This window comes from Xenopus tropicalis, chromosome 2 (assembly GCF_000004195.4).
Source record: "Xenopus tropicalis strain Nigerian chromosome 2, UCB_Xtro_10.0, whole genome shotgun sequence".
In the NCBI taxonomy this organism is placed as follows: domain Eukaryota; kingdom Metazoa; phylum Chordata; class Amphibia; order Anura; family Pipidae; genus Xenopus; species Xenopus tropicalis.
This window is the reverse complement of record NC_030678.2, coordinates 31,058,907-31,083,477: the sequence shown is the minus strand read 5'-3', so window position 1 is coordinate 31,083,477 and position 24,571 is coordinate 31,058,907. Positions and strand designations below refer to the sequence as shown.

The 24,571-nt window shown below is 39.5% G+C and overlaps 1 protein-coding gene across 14 annotated transcripts in view; it reads right to left on the bottom strand.

Annotated features, from left to right (window-relative positions):
* Positions 1–24,571, bottom strand: part of ncor1 (nuclear receptor corepressor 1) — a 101,127-nt gene that overhangs the window by 71,608 nt on the left and 4,948 nt on the right. For all 14 annotated transcript variants that reach the window (XM_031896068.1, XM_031896061.1, XM_031896057.1 and 11 more), the window contains 6 exon segments: positions 17,703–17,878; positions 9,912–10,027; positions 6,641–6,830; positions 6,283–6,462; positions 3,437–3,550; positions 646–702 (listed from right to left, as the gene is read on the bottom strand). In XM_031896068.1, coding sequence (XP_031751928.1) covers positions 646–702; positions 3,437–3,550; positions 6,283–6,462; positions 6,641–6,830; positions 9,912–10,027; positions 17,703–17,810 — 765 coding nt within the window. In that variant the 5' untranslated portion in view covers positions 17,811–17,878.

Genomic DNA, 24,571 nt, shown 5'->3' with positions numbered 1-24,571 from the left:
TTACTTTAAAGCTCTTTCATTTTTTGGAGTTACTGTTCCTTTAACCAGTACCACAAATAAAAAGTAATCCAAATTTACTAAGTTGGTCTGAACAGCTATTTATTTCTGTGCAAACAGAAAACAGTAAAGGAGAAGTAAGGACAAGGGCACATGGGCAAGACTGTCAAGCCCAAGATGGCAGGTAAGCAAATACAATTACTGAGTGGCCCCCAACAAATTGGCCTCCCCAGTGATTTTTCCTTTAGGGCGAGGACACACAGGGAAGATTGTTAGCCTGCAGCTAAGCACAGGCTAACAATCCGCCATTATTATTTAAAAAATCTTCCAGTTGTGCCTGCACCCAGAAGCACAGAATCCGCCCAGGTGCAAGATATCCACCAACAAACACAAGACTATGTAACTGGAGAGTACTAAAGAAGCATATATTCTTATGTCTATGTATAACCTGCCCATCTGCTATTTGATCCACAGGAAGGCAAAAAAAAAACCCTCCTGAAGCCCCAATAATTTGCTGCGGGGGGAATCTAGATGGCAATGGGACCAGTCCCTGGATCAACTTGTACTATGAGCTACCTTCCATAACCCTGTATTTCCTTGCTAGAAGAAAAATGCGCAGACATTGTAAATTAAATGCCACAAACTTACCAGCTCTACTTTTGGACCTAGACCTTCTAAGATCTTATGTGCTTCCTCTGCTTTTTTCTAAAAGTGAAAATAAAAAAGTTATTTGCATTGGAACAAAATCTGAGCTTAAAAGTGTCCAGAGCTAAACAGCCCCATTGTAGCCAGTGTCCTTTACTTCCAATGAAAAACATTAATACAGGGCTTTAGACTTGTACTGGCAGAGGGCGTTACAACTGGAACCTGACTTTGTGTTCTAACCCTTTCAAGAAAAAGAGAAGTATTGAAACTTAACATTTAAAAATCACAATTACAAGTGATGTGCAGACCGGCCCGATACCCACAGGTATGTGTCTACAAAATAGAGGGGAGAAGCTGGGTCGGGTTTGGGTTGGGAGTGGGTGGGTTAGGGTTCTCCACCCGCACATCACTAACAATTACTACCAGATGCTGCTTTTAAAATGCAGTCTTGAGTACAACTAGTAGAACAATGAAAAGAAGAGTGACCGTGAAAAAAGAGTGTCTCTCTACAGAGAAACTTGTAACTGCACAGAAAAATATCCAGCACTGCAGAATGTATATTTAGGCTCACTGGATAACACTACCTTGGCATTGTGGTCAAGGGTAAAAATTAAACCAGGGCACGGTCTAGATGCTTTGCATGTTTTCCCCTCATTAGCGTGAGTTTTCACCACATTACAAAAATATACAGGCAAAAAATATACAAATAAATTGGCTTTTAATTAAATTGACCTTAGGGTAAAGACACGCAGAACTACTTAGCAGTAGATACCTGTCATGGCTACTAAACGCCAGAAAATACCCTGACATAAGATTCAAATAACTTCATGTTCCAAAATGGGCATCATTCGGTTTTCAACATTATACTTTCTCTACATTCCGTGCAATATCTTTTTTTATCAGGAAAAAACAAACACTCACAAATGAACATGAATGATTATTCACTTCACTTTAAGTAGATGAGGGTGTCATAGAAGTCTATGAGGGGGGGCCCTGAGCCATCTAAACCGGAAGCTGGCATAAGGTCTGGGTAGAGCACAGTTTTCAAGCAGTTATGGACATATTCAAACCAAAAGGTATAAAAATAAAAGCACTTCCTTCTATTTTACAGTTTTTTACATGGTTTAGTGCATTGTAAAAATGTATGCTATATATCCCCTTTAATCTGCAACAGATGTAAAGGTGAGAATGAGATCTGCCTTTAGGTACAACAAAAAAATGTATGCTTTACTGCAGTATTTGTTTCCTGATAAATGTCCCCCTAATCTCTACTAACAAAGGCATGACTGAATATGACCCTTCATGTTTAAGCACAATACACTTTAAAATTAATCATCAGTTGCTAACCCCTGATAATGCACAAAATATATGTGCAAGGGTGTGCATTTACATGTAAAGTATAGATACTGGACCTTTTGATTGCAGCCTTGGTCAAATAGAAAAACACATTTGTTTTGTTACCCTCAGAGCAATAAACCTTACTCTGTAAAAAGGCTTGGTTATGTAGTTTCCAAATAACCACCTTTAAAATATCACACTTGCACCAGGAAATTTGGCATAAGGTACAGAGATCAAAACTGGTTTCCTTGGCAGAAATTCACTACAGAATGGATATAGGCATATGCACCAATACTGAGAGCTGACAGTTTCTGGAGTCAAACGAAGTAATCATATCCAAAGCAGCTGAGTGTGAAACCCAGGCCTATAGGTCCTGTTCCAAAGATATTTACAACAAGGTTGTTGCAAGAGGAAACTCCTAACGGTGACCCTACTGTCAATTAACTTGTGTCTGCTAGTGGTGGTGTATGCATTATCAGCAGTGCTGCTCCCCAACCTACAAATCTGGGATCATTCTACCATACACAGACTACTGCATTCCATGTATAGTTGTATACACAGCTATCACAAATACTTATATACAGATATAAATATAAAAGGACAGATCCCTGTACCCTATGAAGATGTTCCGAGGCCATGGCAACATGCCCTGCTACACTATCTGCTTTCATAGCAACTAACACCTATGAGGTTGAAAATTTCAGTGGGGACCATAATCTCATCAGAATTTAATGCAAAACATTATCTATATTCAACAAAGCCTTTATGCCAATAGGCAGGAATAATCTTGTAAAGCTGTAACACCAAAACCCCCAATCACTTGTCTTCAAGCAATACGGTAATTTACAGGCTTTGTACATTTAAGACTACTACAACAATACATTTCACAGATATTTTAAATGTAGAAATGCATGTTTTTTATTAACTTCTTTTTGCTGAACTACAGTTATCAGTATCCTCTACATAATAGCATGTCTTTTGTCCAAGAGCTTAATTTCCATATCATGGTCAAGCAATCTGTGCCCTAGAAGGTGCTTGGGTATGTTTTGTGAGAAATAAATAGTTCAAGTTGACTGTGTATGTGTATAATATCAACAAAATTTGGGATTCAGCAAATCTAGTATTTGATTTGGGATTCTGAGAACTTTTTGCAGGATTTGACCAAATCCTGACTGGTTGAACTGGCCCCAAATGCTTATGTCATGTGACAACAGAAAAAGCCAATATTTTTTTTTCCCATATGATGCAATTTTTTATTTTTCTCTGATCTAAATATCCAAACTAAAATTCAGTTCTGTGTTCTGCCAGATATTTTAGTTATTTTATTCAATTTTTCCATTAATTATGGATTGCTTGCAACCCTATTAAAAAAAAACAAAAAAAACTTCTGCTCTGCTGGGGCATACAGTATAAAAAAAAAAAAAAAAAAAAGCATAATTAAATCAGTTTTACTTACCCGGTTTTCATCATAAATAATTTGGACTATACTGCGATGCTTCTGTTCCACAGGTGGAGGGGAGACGGGCTTCTCTGGCTCTGGAGGTTTTGCTGCTTCTTCTTCAAGCTGTTGCTAAGTTACGCAAAGAGGAAAAAAAAAATATCACTGCATCATGTAATAACTCAACAGTCGTTCTGAACATGGGAAAGACACTGCCTGGTTCTGTTCTCTCGTATTATAAGCATATCTGTGAATCTGCCTGGCCAAAAAGCCTTACTAAGATATAGTATAACGTATAAGCTATAGCTATCCTATGATGGTATTATAAATGAAAAATTATAACGGGGATAATGGATTTACCAGCAGATACTAGTGAACAAATTATTTGGATGAACCAAATGGACAGCGTGATTCTGTGCCATGCCTCACGGTTACATATCAATTGCACTGGCTGAGAAATCCAAGTCTGGATCAGATATCCGTCAGTGAGGCCACTGTTTTGCCCTCATATAAACAGGGCTACAAGGGCAATAGCACACAGGGAGATTAGTCGCCCCCTGTTAAATCTCGCTACTAATTTCCCCGCTTGCTATTGCCATAAGCTGCTGACTGGACCAAGTTAGTAGTCCAGAAAGGCACACCTGATCTTATTACTCCAGTGTAATGGCACATGGGATGTTTTGTCCCCAGTGATAAATCGTCTCTACCACGGACAACAGAACATCCTTTGATTCCCCCTTGTTTCCTTCCAACCGGCTAACATGCAAATTGCTGGTGGGAAACATACACATGCGTGAGGTTGCCCAAAGTAATCCTTGTGTGGCTAAACCCCATGGATCATTTGTTGTTTAGCCAGTGGTAAGGAAACAAAGGATGGGAATGCCAAAAAATAAAAGTATATAAAATGAATAACAGTATAATGTACTGCTGCCCTGCACTGGTACAACTGGTGTGTTTGCCTCTGAAATACTACTAAAATGTATGTAAACAAAGCTGCTTTGTAGCCATGGGGGCATCCATTTAAGTTGTAAAAATTGGACATATGGCAAAGGTTACTTAGCAGATAACATAAAAAACATTATTGTACTCTACAGATACATCGGTTATCAGCTAACCTGTTATATGTAACCTGTGCCTTTTATCCTTTTTCCAGCTTGAATGGCTGCCCCCATGGCTACACAGCAGCTTTATTTAAATCAACTATATTAGGGTTTCTAAAGCAAATACAAAACAGTACATTACATTCTAATTAATTTATAACACCTGAAATTTTTTGGTGTTACTGTCACTTTAAGATTTATCATGGGCAACAAAAGGTCCTGTGCATCATTACTATAAATACTGAGCTATCAGAACAATTATGCAAAAAAAAAAAACACCGTACACAAGGTATTTATTTACTCTGCCTTAGCTAAGGGCCTATATTGCTTTTACTATCATGCCTGAATCTACCACAGGTATTCCAAGCAGATGTGCAGTAAACAACACACAGCACATTTTGACCTCTACTGCCCTCCAGCAGCTGACAGTGTCTGTTCCAGCTTCTAATATTATTAAATGTAAAGAGACCTATTGGACACAGTCGTGAGCAGCAACAGGCAAACCTCAATGCTTTGGTTCGACTGTTACCGCTCTGCATCAGACAGGGCTCAGTACATTTAGATATATCTATAGCAGTGACAGGCTAACAGACGTGCTTTTGTCCACCGAATGAAAGCATCAGATAAAATGCCCCATGTGTCACTGCCATTTTATGTGGCATTCAAATAATGGATTTTTGATCCTGCTTTGTCTTGTGGGACAGTAGTTCTGATCCTAAATCCAAGGAAGAAACATCTGGAGTCACATGCATGAATTGCATTTAAAATGGTGTTTTGACATCTAGTCAAAAGTCTAGGGCAGCGTTTTTCAACCACTGTTCCGCGGCACACTAGAGATGCTGACTGGTGTGCCGTAGGCAGGGCCGCAATTTTTACTTTCAAAGGGGGCCCGGCGATGCTACAGTTTTTCTTAGTAGCTCGGGCCACGTGGCACACTGACTTTTGGGGGCACTGCTGCTGGGCACCAATGTACTAGGGGGGCACTGCTGCTGGGCACCAATGTACTAGGGGGGCACTGCTCTTGGCACCAATGTACTAGGGGGGCACTGCTCTTGGCACCAATGTACTAGGGGGGCACTGCTCTTGGCACCAATGTACTAGGGGGGCACTGCTGCTGGGCACCAATGTACTAGGGGGGCACTGCTCTTGGCACCAATGTACTAGGGGGGCACTGCTGCTGGGCACAGAGTTAAATTTTTTAACATTTTCTAATGGTGGTGTGCCTCGTGATTTTTTTCATGAAACAAGTGTGCCTTGGCCCAAAAAAGGTTGAAAAACACTGGTCTAGGGGACTTCTGTACCACTATTTCCTAAATGCAGTTTGTGTGAGGGGAAACTACTACAAAGATATTGATCCTGAATCATCATAAAGCAAGACAATATTAGTCATTGTTTTAAAGCAATTGTTTGTTTATAATGAATTAAACAAAATGCAAAACTAAAAAAAAAAAAAAAAAATCAAGAGGGCTTATAAGTTCATAATAATACAAGTAAAAAAATGGATAAAATTTAGGACGTGACGTAGCTCTTTATGTTTGAGCTCTAAATGTGAACATAGCAAAGGGTGCCAATAAAATATTCAAGCAAAGCTTTTTTTCAAATGTCAGTTCAATGACTTAAGTATATGCTGCACTTGCCCCTTCCACCCATAAATGTCCCTAACAGGCTTTACAGCACAACTACTATATAATAAATAGGCATCAGGTCACAAACAAACACAAAACCCAACACAATATATGTAACAGATCTTGAGTTTAGAGATACCTGTTTTTTCTTCAACTTTAAGATTTGCTGTTCAACTTTAGCAATCTCGCGGTCAACGCGGTCCATACTTTGTATAAGTTCTTCTTTAGAAAGTTTAGATGGAGAGGCTTCCTGTTCCTCTCCAGGTTGTCCAGAAAGAGGTGACGAAGTAGTCTCATGTTTGCTGGGCAAACCCTGTTCCTTTAAAAAAAAAAAAAAAAATTCCACAAATGAATAAACTAGTAGGCCCAAACAGCATCAAAATTAAACTTTAAGACCAATACAAACACAATAGCGGTGACACCACAGTTCAGAAGGCTTTAAGGAAAGGAAAAATATAACTCATGCAATCATAATATTTAACCTGTATTATTGCTACCTTCTTAACTTCACTTTGCACTCGGACACCCTCCTGGATGGTGGGAACCAAAGGTACAACTGAAGCAGCGCCGACTCTGTAATGAGAATCCGACACATCTAATCGAGGTCGTTTGGATTCCAGGGCTTCATGCTCATTTTGGGTAACGGAATGGTACTGTTGCTCATAGCCTTGTCTCCTGTCTTGGGGTCTATTAAAAAAAAAAAAAAAAAAAGATGCCAATAGTAAGAAACTACAACACAAAAATGCAAACTGACCAAAAGGAACAAAGGTATGAGAAAGCATGAGACAATGCTCTAGAAGGATAATTATGTAGTGAATGGAAATGACAATGGTACCAAGTAGAATTTTTAAGCCATTCAGGGGCTGTTCTATTAAAATGAAAGCTGTCTATGCCCATGGAGCTACTAATCGTTGCAAAGACAAAAAGCTCAATATCACATGCCATTCCTTAAAGAGGCCAATACAGCTGCTTATAGCTCATAGCTTACAGGTATAATAATATAATAATCTGGGCAACTTTACCTTAAGGCCAGTAGCACAGAGTAAAACGATGCTCTGTCTCTGCAGATATTAGTAGCTCTGTCAACAAGGTACATAACACCCTGATGCAGAACTAGCAAACCATAAACTTTATTTGCCTTTATTTGCCCTTTTAAGTCTTGCTTTTTTTTTTCTTTAGCCTAAACAGTTTAATAGCAAAACCTGGTCTAACGGCAGGTGCAAACAGGGCTGATTCTCGGCCTGTGGAAAAACGCAGACACGTGGGATATCGGTTGTGAGATGCAGACTCTCGTGTTTTGCAGATATCCACCTTGTTTGCCTGGACCCGGGCAGAGACAGTGCTTCCGGGTGCAGGCAAGTAAGAAAGCTGGTGCCAGTGTAGGGGATAATTCAGCCCCGTGTAGCACTAGCCAAAAAGTCCTACTTATTAAGCTTTATGCTTATATCAAGATTTCTAGAAATGATCACAAAATTAAGTTCACACCAAATATACATTCTACTAAAAACATAAGACGGGTCATGGATATAATATGCCTTTTGGTAAACCCCCATTTTTAACGCAATTTTGTGTGCGCCGCTCCTTGCTTTTCTGTCGAGATTTGATACCATGCCAATTATCCAAGGGGCTAGAGCACAACTACTAACATGTTGCAAAAATGTGTGTAGGAACTTCTCAATACATATAAACAGGGTGCTGTCACCTTTCCATGCGAGTGACAAATCCCTATGAATATAGCTTTGCAGTACAGATGATGAAAATCTTTGCTGTGTGTGCCACAGTCATTAAGGGGAATGGTACATGGGCCGCTTTGCCACCTGTGGTAAATCTGTGCTACCACAACAGATGAAACATCCCTATCTTTCTACCTACAGGCAGTAATGTGAATCGCCGGTGGGAAAACACATGCATTGCTTGTGCATTCTGAAGTAGTTTAAAGTTTCCTAGTAGTTTTTGTGACACATACAGTGGATATCAAAAGTCTACACACCCCTGGTAAAATGTCAGGTTCCTGTGCTGTACAAAAATGAGAAAAAGATAAATCATTTCAGAACTTTTTCCACCTTTAATGTGACCTATAAACTGTACCACTCAATTGAAAAACAAACTGAAATCTTTTAGGTGGAGGGAAGAAAACCAAAAAAACTAAAATAATGTGGTTGCATAAGTGTGCATAAGTGTGCACACCCTCTTCTAACTGGGGATGTAGCTGTGTTCAGAATTAAGCAATCACAATCAAAATCATGTTAAATAGGAGTCAGTATACACCTGCCATCATTTAAAGTGCCTCTAATTAAACCCAAATAAAGTTCAGCTGCTCTAGTTGGTCTTTCCTGACATTATTTTAGTCGCATCTCACAGCAAGAGCCATGGTCCACAGAGAGCTTCCAAAGCATCAGAGGGATCTCCTTGTTAAAAGATATCAGTCAGGAGAAGGGTACAAAAGAATTTCCAAGGCATTAGATATACCATGGAACACAGAGAAGACAGTCATCATCAAGTGGAGAAAATATGGCACAACAGTGACATTACCAAGAACTGGACATCCCTCCAAAATTGATGAAAAGACAAGAAGAAAACTGGTCAGGGAGGCTACCAAGAGGCCTACAGCAACATTAAAGGAGCTTCAGGAATATCTGGCAAGTACTGGCTGTGTGGTACATGTGACAACAATCTCCCGTATTCTTCATATGTCTGGGCTATGGGCTAGAGTGGCAAGGCGAAAGCCTTTTCTTACGAAGAAAAACATCCAAGCCAGGCTACATTTTGCAAAAACAAATCTGAAGTCTCCCAAAAGCATGTGGGAAAAGGTGTTATGGTCTGAGGAAACCAAGGTTGAACTTTTTGGCCATAATTCCAAAAAATATGTTTGGCGCAAAAACAATACTGCACATCACCAAAAGAACACCATACCCACAATGAAGCATGGTGGTGGCAGCATCATGCTTTGAAGCTGTTTTTCTTCAGCTGGAACTGGGGCCTTAGTTAAGATAGAGGGAATTATGAACAGTTCCAAATACCAGTCAATATTGGCACCTTCGGCTTCTGCTAGAAAGCTGAACATGAGGAGGAACTCCATCTTTCAGCATGACAACGGCCCAACGAATACATTCAAATCAACAAAGGAATGGCTTCACCGGAAGAAGATTAAAGTTTTAGAATGGCCCAGCCAGAGCCCAGACCTGAATCCGATTGAAAATCTGTGGGTTGATCTGAAGAGGGCTGTGCACAGGAGATGCCCTCACAATCTGACAGATTTGGAGTGTTTCTGCAAAGAAGAGTGGGCAAATCTTGCAGTCAAAATGTGCCATGCTGATAGACTCATACCCAAAAAGGCTGAGTGCTGTAATAAAATCAAAAGGTGCTTCAACAAAGTATTAGTTTAAGGGTGTGCACACTTATGCAACCACATTATTTTAGTTTTTTTGGTTTTCTTCCCTCCGCCTAAAAGATTTCAGTTTGTTTTTCAATTGAGTGGTACAGTTTATAGGTCACATTAAAGGTGGAAAAAGTTTTGAAATAATTTATCTTTGTCTCATTTTTGGACAGCACAGGAACCTGACATTTTACCAGGGATATGTAGACTTTTTATATCCACTGTATGTCTTCCCACCAGTGATTCATATTATTAGGAATCTAGGGGCAGATTGTCACCAGCACTATCTTGTTTTCCCAAGCTCTGTTTCTGGAAGTACACTGAATTTGCTCCTCATTACTCTGTATGAGGCCCTAGCATTAGAATTTATTAATCAACAAAAGGACAAATACCTGTCAGACACTGGGTGAAATTCTGACAACAAAGAAGGCCGTCTCCGAAGCTGCTGCTGCTGTAACAGCTGGGATGCTTCCAAGTGAGAAGATCGATATTCAGGAACAGGAAATTCCTATTAAAAAAATAAAAATGATAACAGGCAATACAATAATAAAAGTATGTTGTTGTACAGGTAACTGTGACAAACCATGATTCATTTTAGACTATGCGAATATAAAATACATTTTTGTTTTTTACCATTCTAACCCTAAAACACCACAAGCCACACACATTAAAAGCTTTAAAAACTGCTCGCCTGTGTGGGGGTGTTAGAATCACTTCTTGTGAAAGGAAAGCTGAAATTTTTTCAAAAAGCATGATCATAACCCAGTTGTTAAAAGGGTTTTTTTTTTTTTCAAAAATTGAGCTTTTCCGCAAATTTCTTCAAAGGTGTAATACAAATCTAACACTGCCCACACTTTAAAAAACACAATGCCTACAGGTAAAGTATCGAGATAGTGACAAAGTCCTGCGGTGTGGCTTTCTATCAGTAGGGGCTAAGCAATTTGCTAAATGTAGAAGGAAGATTTTATAAAGTAACAGTCTAATACGAAAACCAGAGCTTGCACAAAAATCATCTATCAGCAGGATAGAGATCCTATACAAGGAGTGGCTCAAGAACAAAAACTGTCCTATAATGACCCAGCCAAAATTCCTGATAACAATATAACAGAGAATACAGGACAATACATGGATGCTAAATGCAGGAAAATGAAGTGTAAACTCCAGGAAAAGCACCCACTGAAATGCATTACAATTAGCGGTACCTCAAATAAAGCATAAAAAGGCAGGAAAACTTTAAAGGGGACATATTGCGTAAAAATCAATATTGTGCCAATTAATTGTACTCATCTAAGTAAAGAAGGAATGTGCTCTAAAAAGTAGTGTTTCAGGCTGATTTATCGAAAATTTCTGCAAAACCCCTACTCGCCCCACCCATCAGTACCACTTCCTGCGGTCTCCTTTCCCAAGCTGTGCAGGGGGGGCTGCGGCACTTAGCACAATGCTCTGTAGGCTAGGAACCAGCAACTAGGCTGACCCGAGAGGGAACTGAAGCCTGTCTTTGCTTTTATGGCTGCAGGGCTGTGACTGGCTATTCCCTCTCCTATTATAACTCTGGCAGGGACAGTTTAGACAAGCTCAACCCTCATTTGAAACCCTAGGGACCCAAGAGAATCAATAGGGAGCTCCAATAAAGGGGCCATTTTTACAGATATTAATTTTTAGACCAAAGTGAAACCACCACCATATATTACTTATAATTGCCTACAAGATTAGAAGTTTTTCATTAATCCTATATGTCTCCTTTAAATACAAATGTAAAATTGAGATATTATTGTATACAATCTATTGAGAATGCTCTTCAACCACAGCATAGAATAGAGCAATTCTGTTAATACAGTGAGTTTTACATACCCTGCCTTAATTCTTCCCCCATTTACACCAATTTTTGTGGTCACACCAATATATAATGCATTACCCTGACTTTTGAGCATTTTTCCTGGTCCCCTAAAAAACCCAAAATGAGGGTTCTACCATTATGCCTCATTTCATTCCCATCAAATGACAACACATATTTGCTTTTTTGCATAGTGGTCTAAAGCAGCTGAATATTTCTGCCTGGGTACAGCTAAAACACTACCAGGTCTGTTTAACCACTTTGCACATTAAAACATTTGAATCACCACAATGATTTGGTCAAAAATGATTTGGTCAAATGACCAAAAGATGCTTGATGGAAAAGGGTATATTGGAATTTCTGTGTTCTGGTCAATGAGAAACTAAAAGTTTCTCCACCCCCTACCCACTTCTCTTTTTGATATCCAAAATATCTAGCAAGATCTAATCTTGCTGTTGAGAGGTCACAAAACCAGACAAAAACAATGCCCTTCTGAACTTGTGATGTTCCAACAGAAATATTTGCCTGTCTCTGTAATAACGGCAAAACAAGAGCACCATCACACCACAGTCTTATGACAAATGTTTTTAGAAGAAATTAAATAAAATCAGCAAAAGAAAACTTTCCGATAACTACAGCCAGGGGGGAAAAAAGTTGTATAACATTACGGGCGTTTTGAGTAACTAGTGTGAAGATGGGTACACATGGGCATTTTATTGTGTTTACGCACAGTGGCTTTTTTGTGCCTTCTACACTATTAGGGCTCTGGCACACAGGGAGATTAGTCGCCCGCGACAAATCTCCCTGTTCTCGGGCGACTAATCTCCCCGAAATGCCATCCCACCGGGCGAAAATGTAAATCGCCGGTGGGATGGCATATGCGGTGGCGCGATTTCAGTGAAATCGAAGAAGTTTCCTCTCAAGGCAACTTCTGCGATTTCACTGAAATCGCGCCGCAGCGTATTTACAGCGATTTACATTTTCACCGGTGGGATGGCATTTCGGGGAGATTAGTCGCGGGCGACTAATCTCCCCGTGTGCCAGAGCCCTTAGGAGTTAAGTGACCTAAATCTACTCTATGGGGCCGGCACCCAAGGGAGCAATTATATTTGCATTCTGCATTTCAGCTAGGGTACAGTCCCCAGAGAAAACAGAGCCTGTCTGTAACTGCCCACAGTTACAAATGACTTTACCTTTATAAATTTATACATACTTGTCCCAACTAAAGACAAGGCACAGTCAATCTCCCACCAAATAATATATCAGCTTTCCTATTGATTGGAGAGCCTACCACTCACAGTCTGAAACTTACAATGTTTTAAATCTTTAACAGCAAGCACTGAAACCAGCATTTGGCAGAATCCTTGGATTTTTGTAAAGTGAAGCCAAAGTCTTATTTTACTATCCTTTTACTTTGCTTATGCCAAAAATTCATGCAGACAATACAGGAGAACTAAGCTCTAATAAGCAGAGCCCTCTTTACCTTCTGTATCAGTTTGTATGTGTAAACAGGTTAATTTTCCTCAGTTTCAATATACAATTTAGCAATTGAATTCGGTTTCATTTATTTTAAAAAATCTTTTATTACGGTGGGGAAGAAAAACTGAAGCTTCCATTTCATCTGCGATCTACCTTTTCCAGAACCTGTGGCAAGCCAACAACCAGTTCTCTGGTGGGGAACTGTAAAGAAATTGTGCATAATCGTGCATAATTGACCAGGGGATAGCCAGCAGCGCAATGTAAATGGAATTTAACCCCAACCTTTTTTACTCAGGAGCCACACAGATGTAAAAAAAAAAAAAAAAAAAAAAGTGATGAGCCACACATTCCGGGAAAAAAAAAAAAAAAAGATACCAAATAAGGGCTGTGATTGGCTATTTGGTTGCCCCATGGGGACCTGCTGGCCTGCACGAGGCTCTGCTTATAGGAAAATGGGTTTGTGATGTGAACATGTACCTCATGAGCCACTGGTCAGGGATCATCTAGATCAGGGATCCCCAACCTTTTATACCTGTGAGCCACATTCAAATGTAAAAAGTGTTGGGGAGCAACACAACCATGGAAAAAGTTCCTGGGGGTGCCAGTAAGAGCTATAACTGGCTATTTTGTAGCCCCTATGTGGACTGGCAGCCTATAGAAGCCTCTGTTTGGCTTTACATTGGGTTTTATACAACTAAAGCTTGCCTCCCAACCAGAAATTCAAAAATGAACACCTATTTTGAGGCCACTGGGAGCAACATCCAAGGGTTTGGGGAGCAACATGTTGCTCACAAACCACCTTTTTGGGATCTAGATTGTAAGCTCTTCATGGAAGGGACCTCCATCCTTGTGTCTTTTTGATTCTTAACTCATTGCAATGTACCTTGTATTTAATTGTATTTTTTTGTTATACTTTGTATTTATCTATTTTAATTAACCCCTGTATTCTACTGTACAGCACTGTGTACATAAGCAGCGCTTTATAAATAAAGACATACATACATACATCACTGAATTATCTGCTTCTAAAAAGTGGGCCCTACAGCCAACTGGCCATGGCCAATTTATAGTACCTTCAGGACTATAAAGACACATAATGGGCCATGCAAAAGTATTCTGACCTTTACAAATACTCCCATTTTACCAAATAAAGACACAGAACTTTTATTCTGACTCTTAAATTCAAATCTCAAAAAAAATCTTGAGAAAAAACATGAACTCTATTTTTTGCATTAGTATTTAAACCCCCAAAGTTCATAATCCTGTAAAACCATCTCTTTCAGCAATATTAGGTTGAAACCTTTTGGGGTAAATACTATCTTTTCACATATTTTTGTTTAGATTAGTCAGATTATGCTTGTGTATTCCTATTTTTAAGTATCAGAGACTTCAATTGGATTATAGTACCACCAAGATAACCAATAACTTCATATGATTTTTCAGAACCTGTATGCCGCTGATATTTACTATGTAAGATTAGGTTCCATGGATGTTCATCTACCAATACACAATACTGGCCGGTGCACGGTGCATCAGCAGATGAGGATGTGAAGACAAGCTGCAGCTTTGGCCCAAATAAATGGAACATTAGTGTACAGTATCCATCAATTTGGTTAGCAGGCTGATTGGCTGGAAACCATACAGGATCAGCCAGTGTATTGCTATAGTCAGCTTCCCCCAGACCAGCATTGCTTAAAGGAAAAAGAAAGTCAAAGTCACTTGGGGGTGCCAAAATGTTAGGCACCCCCAAGTGACTTTAACCGCCTACCTTTTACCCAGGGCTGGTGCCCCTGTTCGGAGAGAACAGCACCAGCCCGGGGTAGCTGCCTGCGCTTCCTCCTTTGCGATTCGCTGCGCGCGCATGCGCAGTAGAGTGAAAAGCCGAACTTAAACATTAAAGTCGGCTTTTTCACTCTACTGTGCATGCCCGGCCACCGGCAGTTTAGAAAGTGGAAGCCGGAAGAAGGAAGCGATCCACTCCAGGTGCCCCGGGCTGGTGCTGTTTTCTCCGAACAGGGGCACCAGCCCGGGGTACGAGGTAAGCGGTTAAAGTCACTTGGGGGTGCCTAACATTTTGGCACCCCCAAGTGACTTTGCCTTTCCTTCTCCTTTAATGTCTGACAATATTGTGGGCTTTCTTAATCAGTTCTAAAAACATGCAAGGCTCCCTTCAATGTAACTATTCATTAAACAGCATGGTATAGGTGTAGAATAAAGCACTGCCAACACAAAACTGCCTCTGAACTGAAAATTGTATTTTAAGATTTAGCAAACATCCCATAGTCGAAAGGTGAAATTCCTGTGTCACACAAAGAAAAGAACCAACAGCTTTAATTTGTGTGAAGAAAACATGTTTGCAAAAGAAACAGTTTAGATGGTGTTACAGGCCTAGATTTGGTAATCTGCCTGATTTCAAAGCTATTGCTCAAAAAATGGTGCTAAAATCAACCTTGCATGCACAGTGACCAGTGTATGCATTCTCAGCCACTGCTGAGACACAAGCGGGCAATATCAGTGAATTCAATGGTTTGCAGTGGAAAGAAATGCAATCTGAAATTAACCTTATGGCAAAAATGTTTGGCCACACCTATTTTTGTGACCACACCACCTAAACAGTACTCCCATTATACAAAATTTGTCAGGTTATTTAAAGTTAGAACACATTTCTGGGGGTTTTGGGGTCTTGTTTCTCTTGTCTGGGCTCTCTGCCAAAAGGTACTTTTTTTTTTATTAAGTTTGAGAAACATTGCATCTACATTTAGCTGTAGCTTGTTAAGATTTCTGGGCTCTCTGCCAAAAGCTATCTATTTAATTAATTTTAAGACACAATGTATTTTTTTAGCTTTTGGTGCAGGAGATCAAAGAAAAATGTAAGAATCTGGGACTGTGGGCTGAACTGTAAAAGAGTGACTGTCCCGTGAAAATTGGGACAGTTGGGAGGTATGAGATAAATGAAAAGCTGTTGCAAGCAGGGAAGGGCATTTTGACTGCCTCAGTTTTTCTTGAAAGCACAAAGGTGGTCAAAATGCCAAATGTGCTATAGGTCTACGCTCCATGTGCCACAGGACTAAGCCCCACAGGCAATGAATTTTTCTTCTAGCCAGCTATGATACTAGTTACCTGTATCACACAGACCATTTTACCACTTACATACAGATGCCATACTAAAAAAAACCTGCACTAGGTTTCATTGCTCTGTATCTCTCACTCAGCCTCGGCTACCACATCAATAGATGCCCTTACAGCTGCTTAATCTCAAAATTGTGATTTGTGGCTTCATTTATGCATGTCAGAGCTTAAATGTTCAAGCTGTACCCTGGTTGAATGTCCCTTGCACTCCCACAGGCTCTGAATGAGGAGGCTACTGACTGCTAGATATCAATTTTATCTAAAGTACTGGCTGAACCTCTGATCTCTGTATCCATAGTAACAGTCTTTGCAATGCAAATTCAAATGCTCTATTTTATGCCCTTGACTTTAATTTTTTTTTTTAATTTAAAGCAGAATTATTGATTCTGAAATATGTAACGCAATGTGAAGCTCAGAACAACCTTCAATTTAAAAGCAATTATTGACAACTGATGCTTTAGTCAGATAAGCAGCTCTACTAATGTTTAGGTGACAGAATTGGGATGTGTGTCCTTTTGCTTCAATTGGCTTCTAAATGTGTGACCATACGGAATTATGCTTTAGACTAAGGTCCCCAATGGCTGTAGAATCTAGCCATGTGCAACATGCTCTATGCAGAATATACTTCATTTTTTTAAGCCATTTAAGAAAAGTTATAATCACTGGGGAGGGGGGTGCTTACCCGATACACTGGGTTGCTGCTCCTGTTTGTAGAAACTACAGGGTCCAGGGTACTTCTGTGTGAGCCACAGAGCAATCTTTTCTGCACCAAGTGTGCATGCACAATAGTGAAAAGTTGAACTGAAAGACAGCTTTATCACTATACAGCGCTTCTATGGTATATGGAAAGCTGCTGTAATTACAGGAGGGCCTCCAAACATTTTGGACTGCAATTTAAGTGACATCTCTTCACAAAATCAAGCAAAAATGCTTAATTATGCTTTCTCTCTGTTGATTATGTGATTAGAAAGATGACAATCACAAGTTTCAGAGCACCTTACTAGATTAAAACGACTTTATTCCGAACATCCTGGATCTCAGCAATGTTTCAGAGTCATAAATGGCCTTTTGAAAAATGCTGATGGATCTGTGCCACTGTGGAATAAATAATCTAGAAAGTTGCTGTACACTTTTAATCATTACTTTAAACCAAAACAAGAATAACAAAGGAGTGAACAGAGGGGGTTGTTTATGCAGACCTCACTTCCTTTAGTTAAACTAAGTCAGCTGACTACAGAGGAGAAACCAAAATAATGATGCATTAATACTTTATAATAACTGGAAAAAATGTATATTTAATCTAAGCTCTATTTATTTTACACACAGTGTCAGCCTGGCGCACCATGGGCAAGAGGAATAATTCTGGTGCGCCCCTCCGTACCTGGCCTGCTGTCAGCTCAGGATCAGTGTGACAGGATAAGGGGTGTAATAGAAGTGCAACAGAATGGCGAGAAGAGAGATATGCTTGACGGTAGGGAGGGGGTGCTTGTTCTCACATTCCCAGTGGGGCCACATACCCCAGTCTATCACCGAACATGCATACAAGTATGTACTGGCCGTTTAAACTTAAATACACAAACTGAACTGTTCAGATTTACCAAGAATAAGTACAAAACCAAAACATTTGCTTAACATTTCAGGCCTCCAAGAACATGAAGAGCACAATTTCCCAGAATAAAGAATTTCACATCATGCAAAAACACATAAGTACTTGGAGCAAAAGCATACTATATACACTTACCTGTTGATGCCGACTGCTGGGGAAGGTGTATTGTACGGGGTGAGAAGAGTAACGACCCTGTTCTGTGCTGAAAGCCCCTTGATTGGGAGGGTATCCTGAACTTGACATGATGGGAGACAATGTTCTCACAAATAGTGAGGTCAAAGCCAGAATGCAACCATGGTTTAGGTGGTCACCTATAAAGTGGACAGAAAAAGCGAAATTATTGCTTAATAAAAAAGAAAAGAAAAACGCATTTTCAAGCAATAACCACAGGAATGAACACGGGAGGGTGGGAAACAGTATGGACATTATACGTGCACTTTAACAAAAAATTAGGGATGCACGGAATTCAGAATTTGGTTTGGGATTTGGCCTTTTTCAGAAGTATTCAGCCAAATCTGCATCATTAATTGAATGTACCATCGCAACATCCCCTGGCAGAGCATTCCATAACCTTCCTGCGAAGAATTGTTTAAATTGTTTCAGGTGAAATAATTTTTTCTCTTTAATCTACAAAAAGATCCCCAATTGTCTGCCTATAATCCCCTCTAATGTACTTGTACAGAGCAATCATGTCCCCTCGCTAGCGCCTTTTTTTCCCAAGAGAAAACAACCTCAACCCTGACAGTCTAACAACATAGTTTAAATCAACCACCCGTTTACCAGTTTAGTTGCAGTCTCTGCACTCTCTCCAGCTCATTAATGTCTTTCTTAAGGACTGGAGCCCAAAACTGGAGCACTGGAGCACTGCATACTGACAAGTAATCTATAAAGATGCAAATTGGTGCCAGTGGCAGGCTTTCCCCAGAAAATGCCCTGTCCCAGCCCCTTAAGCTAGCATTATTACCCTGCACAACACAGAAGGGAACGAGCTGGGCACATGTTTAAAAACATCAAAAGAGGTATAAAAAAAAAAAAGGGAGAAGAGAAGCTGTAAACACAGCATTTTATGAAATGGAGTAAATTTGCCAATAGGAAACTGCCCAGAACTATACAGAAGTGGAAAAAAAGCAAAAGTATAAATTTATGATAATAGAATTGCTTTAACCAAAGAATATTCATTAAGAGAAATGTTGCATAGATTCTGTGGAAAGCAGAGGCCCTCCAAGTCCCAGAATTCATCACTTCACACTGGAACAAAGTGAGGGAGGGGTTGCACTAAGCCCTGTACTGATTATGTAAACCCAATCATAACGCTTTCCCACTCACCCCCTAGTTTTGCTATGGAAGTTGCTGAAAGACGTAATTAGAGAGAAGGAAATTCACCAATGAGAATTCTAGTTACCAAAAATCTCATTATATGTGAAGAAAAGTGACCAATGAGAATGCCGCTTGCCAGAACTAAGTCGGGCAAACTTGCTTTAATTTTACACAGAGATAATGATGTCATTTTATTCTTCATTATATTACACTTGAATAAGACATAGGAATAAAGGACAGACTTGTTCAGTGCTGGGAAATTGTGCTTAATGCAACTCCAATTGCAGAAACAAGGAATAGGGAGCCAAATTTACACAGATCAGCTGGGATTCTCAGTGGAGGATTTCTTGCATTCTAATGCAGCCGCTGGCCCTTGAGATTTCAGGGAAAGTTTTGGAAAGGTTTAATTGTGCAACCCTGACGTTGCTGGACTACATCTCCCAGAATGCCCAAACTTTCATTATATGCTAAATTGTCCTGGGATTTGTAGACCAGCAAAAGCTGAGAAAAGTTTAGTTGAGCAGTGCAGTGCAGCTGGGTTTAGTACAGCTGTAAAATACATTATATAAATAATGGGCCATGCACTTTAATATGACATCCTGGCCAAGCAACTTTCATCTTCCTGGGCATGGACGGAAGAGAAAAATTGATGAAAGGTTGCAACGCAGGATAGTCCGGATGGTGGATAAGCAGCCCCAAACAAGTTCCAAAGAAATTCAAGCTGTTCTGCAGGCTCAGGGAGCATCAGTGTCAGCGCGAACTATCCGTCGACATTTAAATGAAACGTTATGGCAGGAGACCCAGGAGGAACCCACTGCTGACACAGAGACATAAAAAAGCAAGACTACAGTTTGCCAAAATGTTCTTGAGTAAGCCAAAATCCTGGGAAAACGTCTTGTGGACAGATGAGACCAAGATAGAGCTTTTTGGTAAAGCACATCATTCTACTGTTTACCGAAAACAGAATGAGACCTACAAAGAAAAGAACACAGTGCCTACAGTGAAATATGGTGGAGGTTCAATGATGTTTTTGGGTTGTTTTGCTGCCTCTGGCACTGGGTGCCTTGAATGTGTGCAAGGCATCATGAAATCTGGGGATTACCAAAGGATTTTGGGTCGCACTGTAGAGCCCAGTGTCAGAAAGCTGGGTTTGCTTCCGAGATCTTGGGTCTTCCAGCAGGACAATGAGCCCAAACATACGTCAAAAAGCACCCAGAAATGGGTGGCAACAAAGTGCTGGAGAGTTCTGAAGTGGCCAGCAATGAGTCCAGATCTAAATCCCATTGAACATCTGTGGAGAGATTTTAAAATTGCTGTTGGGGAAAAGGCGCCCTTCCAATAAGGGAGACCTGGAGCAGTTTGCAAAGGAAGAGTGGTCCAAAATTCCCGGTGAGAGGTGTAAGAAGCTTATTCATGGTTACAGGATACGACTGATTTCAGTTATTTTTTCCAAAGGGTGTGCAACCAAATATTAAGTTAAGGGTGCCAATAATTTTGTCCAGCCCATTTTTGGAGTTTTGTGTGACATTATGTCCAATTTGCTTTTTTTCCTCTCTTTTTTGTTCTGTTCCAATACACACAAAGGGTTAAATAAACAAGTGTATAGTAAAACATGTGTTACTGCAATACTTTTCTGTGAGAAATACTTGATTTTCTGGAAAAATTTCTGGGGTGCCAACAATTTTGCCCATGACTGTATGTCATGATATGTATGCACTAACTTCTTTTTGGGGTCTCTAAATGCCAGATATCTTGGTAATCATATGAAAATTTGGCATCAAATTGTTCAGTGGATCATTGGCTTTGATATTTTGGATGGTTATTCTTGGTACCTAATGCTATGTGGGAGATAAGGTGCTTGAAATTAGAGATATTGGTGAGATTTTCAGGTATTTCATAAAAAACACCAATTTTGGGAAAGCATTGCAACGTTGTAGTTTGGAGTAGAAAGACATGGGTACCCATTTTGAATTTGCCCAAATGTGAAAATATATGGTTTGGGGGGGGTCAATGTATTTTTACATTGCAGTACATGTGTTGTTCTAGCTAAAGTGATCTCTGGGACAATTTGTATATACTAACTTCATTCTGGGGTCTCTAAATGCCAGATACTTTGGTGATCCTATGCACAATGGGCATCAAACTTTTCAATGGACCCTTGCCTTTCATATTTAGGATATGTCCTTCTTCATACCTAATGCTATGTGGGAGATTCTAAACTGAAAAGTTAAAAGTTTTGAAGGGATTTTTTTTAGAATTTACATAAATTTTTATAGAACGTCCAATCCAGAAAGCTCGGTGTTTGGTAATTAGGAGTAGAAAGGCATGGTTGCCCTTTATAGATTCAACAGAAGTTGTAGTTTTCAAAAATGTATGGTTTCCTGGTATAAACCTACTGGTTCAGGATTTATGGCTTTGGAATCTAAAGTATGCCATATTCTGCTGCAGTGCTCAGAAATATCCATAAAACTATACATATCTGGAATTGGCATGTTAAAGAGACATGAGGCTGCTTCAATCAGTTGAATTGTTTTTGCATAAAATAAAATATTTTTCTAGTATAAATCCATATATCATAAAAAAAATCAATTTTTTAAAAAATGTTTGATATTTAGAGCTAAATTTTGTACCAGAAGTCAAATTACACAAAAACTCAGGCAGCCATCTGAGGATATTGTGGCTGATCCCATGCTTTCAGAAAGAGCCACCACTGCACAATGGAACTGCTCTGAGATTTTTTTTTTTCTCCAACTCAATTTTATTTCCAAAGTCTGGTGGGATTTGGCTGTCTCCTATTTCTTCTTCTTGGGTGCTGTTCTCATATCTACTAATAGTTTACATGGCTAACAATGCTCCCATGCTCCACCTATTTCTGACTTAATTTTGATCCATACAATGTTGAAATCTTCTCCAGGCTTCGGGTAACTAAAGTTCCCACTGCCTCTTACTGCAATGTATTTGTTGTGTCACTACCCTCTGTTTTTCACTGTATAATGTATTTAGGATCTGGCGTCAATGATCTTGAAAGTCACTGTACCAATATTAGGTAAGTGCTCCTTCTTGCTTCAAATTTAATATATGTATATAGCGTATATATATGAATAGCTTTTGCAGTAAAGGATATATGTATATCCTTTACTGCACAAGCTAATTCAGGCTCATTGGCCATGGGGCAGTTGTTTCCAGTGTTTTATCAATGACAGAGAAATGCCTGAAGCCACCCATGCCACTTCCACAATTATAGACTAGATAGGTCCTGTGCGCCCAGCCTTTCACACCTCATGCATCAAACCCCCAGCAATAGAGCCGCACTCTCAGCCAATGTCCAATGGAAAAATATATATAGGGGGGAGCACAAGACAAAATGCTAAATTTCTGCAATCTCCCCATGTGCTATCATCTTAAAGTGAATGGGAGGCAGTACAGGTATAGGACCCATTATCCAGAATGCTCGGGACCAAGGGTATTCCGGATAAGGGATCTTTCTGTAATTTGGATCTCCATACCTTAAGTCTGCTAAAAAATCAATAAAACATTAATTAACCCCAATAGGATTGTTTTGCATCCAATAAGCATTATTTATAGCTTAGTTGGGATCAATTACAAGGTTCTGTTTTATTATTACAGAGAAAAAGGAAATCAGTTTAAAAATTCTGAATTATTTGATTAAAATTGAGTCTATGGGAGACAGGCTTTCCGTAATTCGGAGCTTTCTGGATAACGGGTTTCCGGATAAGGGGTCCGATACCTGTAGTATATTATGCCCATTTCCCCATGGGACAGTTTCTCTACCAGCAGTGCTATTAGCCCAAAGCAGAGGATGGATAGCAGAAGAAAAATATGGAGGTGCTCTAAGTTCAGGCAGCTAAATCTTTTAGCCGAGGTGTCAGGGAGCGGTTATCCTGCTACCTGCCAATAGTTGTGTTGATGGCTGCTGGGAGTAAGGGAAGAGTGACATGCAATTTGGTCACTGGTGCAAGAGTCAAATGGCAAAAAAAAAAAAAAAAAAAAAAAAAAAGAGGTTAACATCTTTCACTGCAACTGGATTAAATTATATATAGGTCTTACCATATATAGTCAGTTTTGGCAAATAGGCAGTATGTACCAGTTCACTATTTTGTTATGTGTGTGTATTGAAAAACTTGAAATGTATAGCAATTTCACATACTCTGGAAAAAAAATCAGTGTGGTTTCCTAACTCCCATTTTATTCCCTTTCTCCTTGCTTATGCTTTATTTGTAGTGGTTTAGTCATGAAGCATCACTATGCTATATTGTTGATCCCTGGCTGAATATAATCTAATTTTTTTTGGTAGACACACTGTTAAGATTCTAGTACTAAATGTCCCCGATAGTAATGTGTGAGTTGGGAAGATTCAGGCCAATAAACTGACCCCTACAGTAGGCCTCGGGCACTGCCAATAATGCTCGAGACTGATGTTTATATACTCACACCTGCTCTGCCCCAACCCCTCAGATATATATATATATATATTTCTTTACACTCCTTATTTACGTGAGAATATTAGAGGTTGGCTTCTAACTTTATATGGTCACAGAACTGCTAGGTGAACTTTTTTTAAAAAATATTGGCCCGAGTTGGATGCTTATTAACCTGTGTATGGGTCCTCTGATAGGTCTGTCTGACAAAAATCAAACTGAAAATTGGGCAGGTTAAAAAAAGCTGTCTAGGCCAGAACCACATCAGCTTTTGATGGGGACCTCACACTGATGGCCTGCATTTAAAGTTGTTGTGATTGGGCCAAAGGATGGGATCAGCCTGATATTGTGTGGCATATTGGGGTAAGAGCCGTCTGTTTGGCAACCTCACCAAAAAATGCATCTTTAAATGTATGCCCAGCTTTATTCTCTATGTAATGTTTCATGACTAAATTGGACAATTTGTAACCTGTGTAATGTCCAACTCCTATAAGAATAGGACTATGACTCTAATAAATAATGATTGAATCTTATGTACTACTAGTTTCCTGAACTAAAGGGGAGGGGTCGTTTCAGGTTCTTTTTCAAACAATGACAAGGTAGGCCCATGACTTTATAATAAACAATCCTAAAAAGCTTACTTGGCTGTTTACCTCACATAAACCAATTTCTGACACATAATTAAATAAATAAAAAATTTAGTTTGGCCTGTTCTTTGTATTTTTCCCTACAGAGAAAAAGGAAATCATTTTTTAAAATTTGAATTATTTGTTTACAATGGAGTCTATGGGAGCTGGCCTTTCCATAATTCAGAACTTTCTGGATAACGTGTTTCTGGATAAGGGATCCCATAGCTGTACTAAACTGGTACTAAATACATTGAGTAAAAGACTAATGTCAAGTGCTTAGCAAGGCACCTTATTGGTGTTTTATATTTTTTGGGGGCTAGGAGGAACTGTATTCCATAACCATCTAGAGAAGGGGTGTATAAATATGAACCATGACTTTCAAAATTACAATCAGGGCTACACATCCTTAGTCATTAATTTATAAGTTTATAATGTATGCACTGAAAAAGCTCTCAAGAGTGAAAAAAGCAACACAGGTATTATTTTTTAGCCAAGTTAGAAGCTCTGCATGAAAGTAACAGAAGTTACTGCCATCATTTTGAAACTTCCATGCGTCAGCCAAAGAGAATTTTACGTCATGAAGATAATACTTGAGCCACCAGGATTGCAGCATTATCTA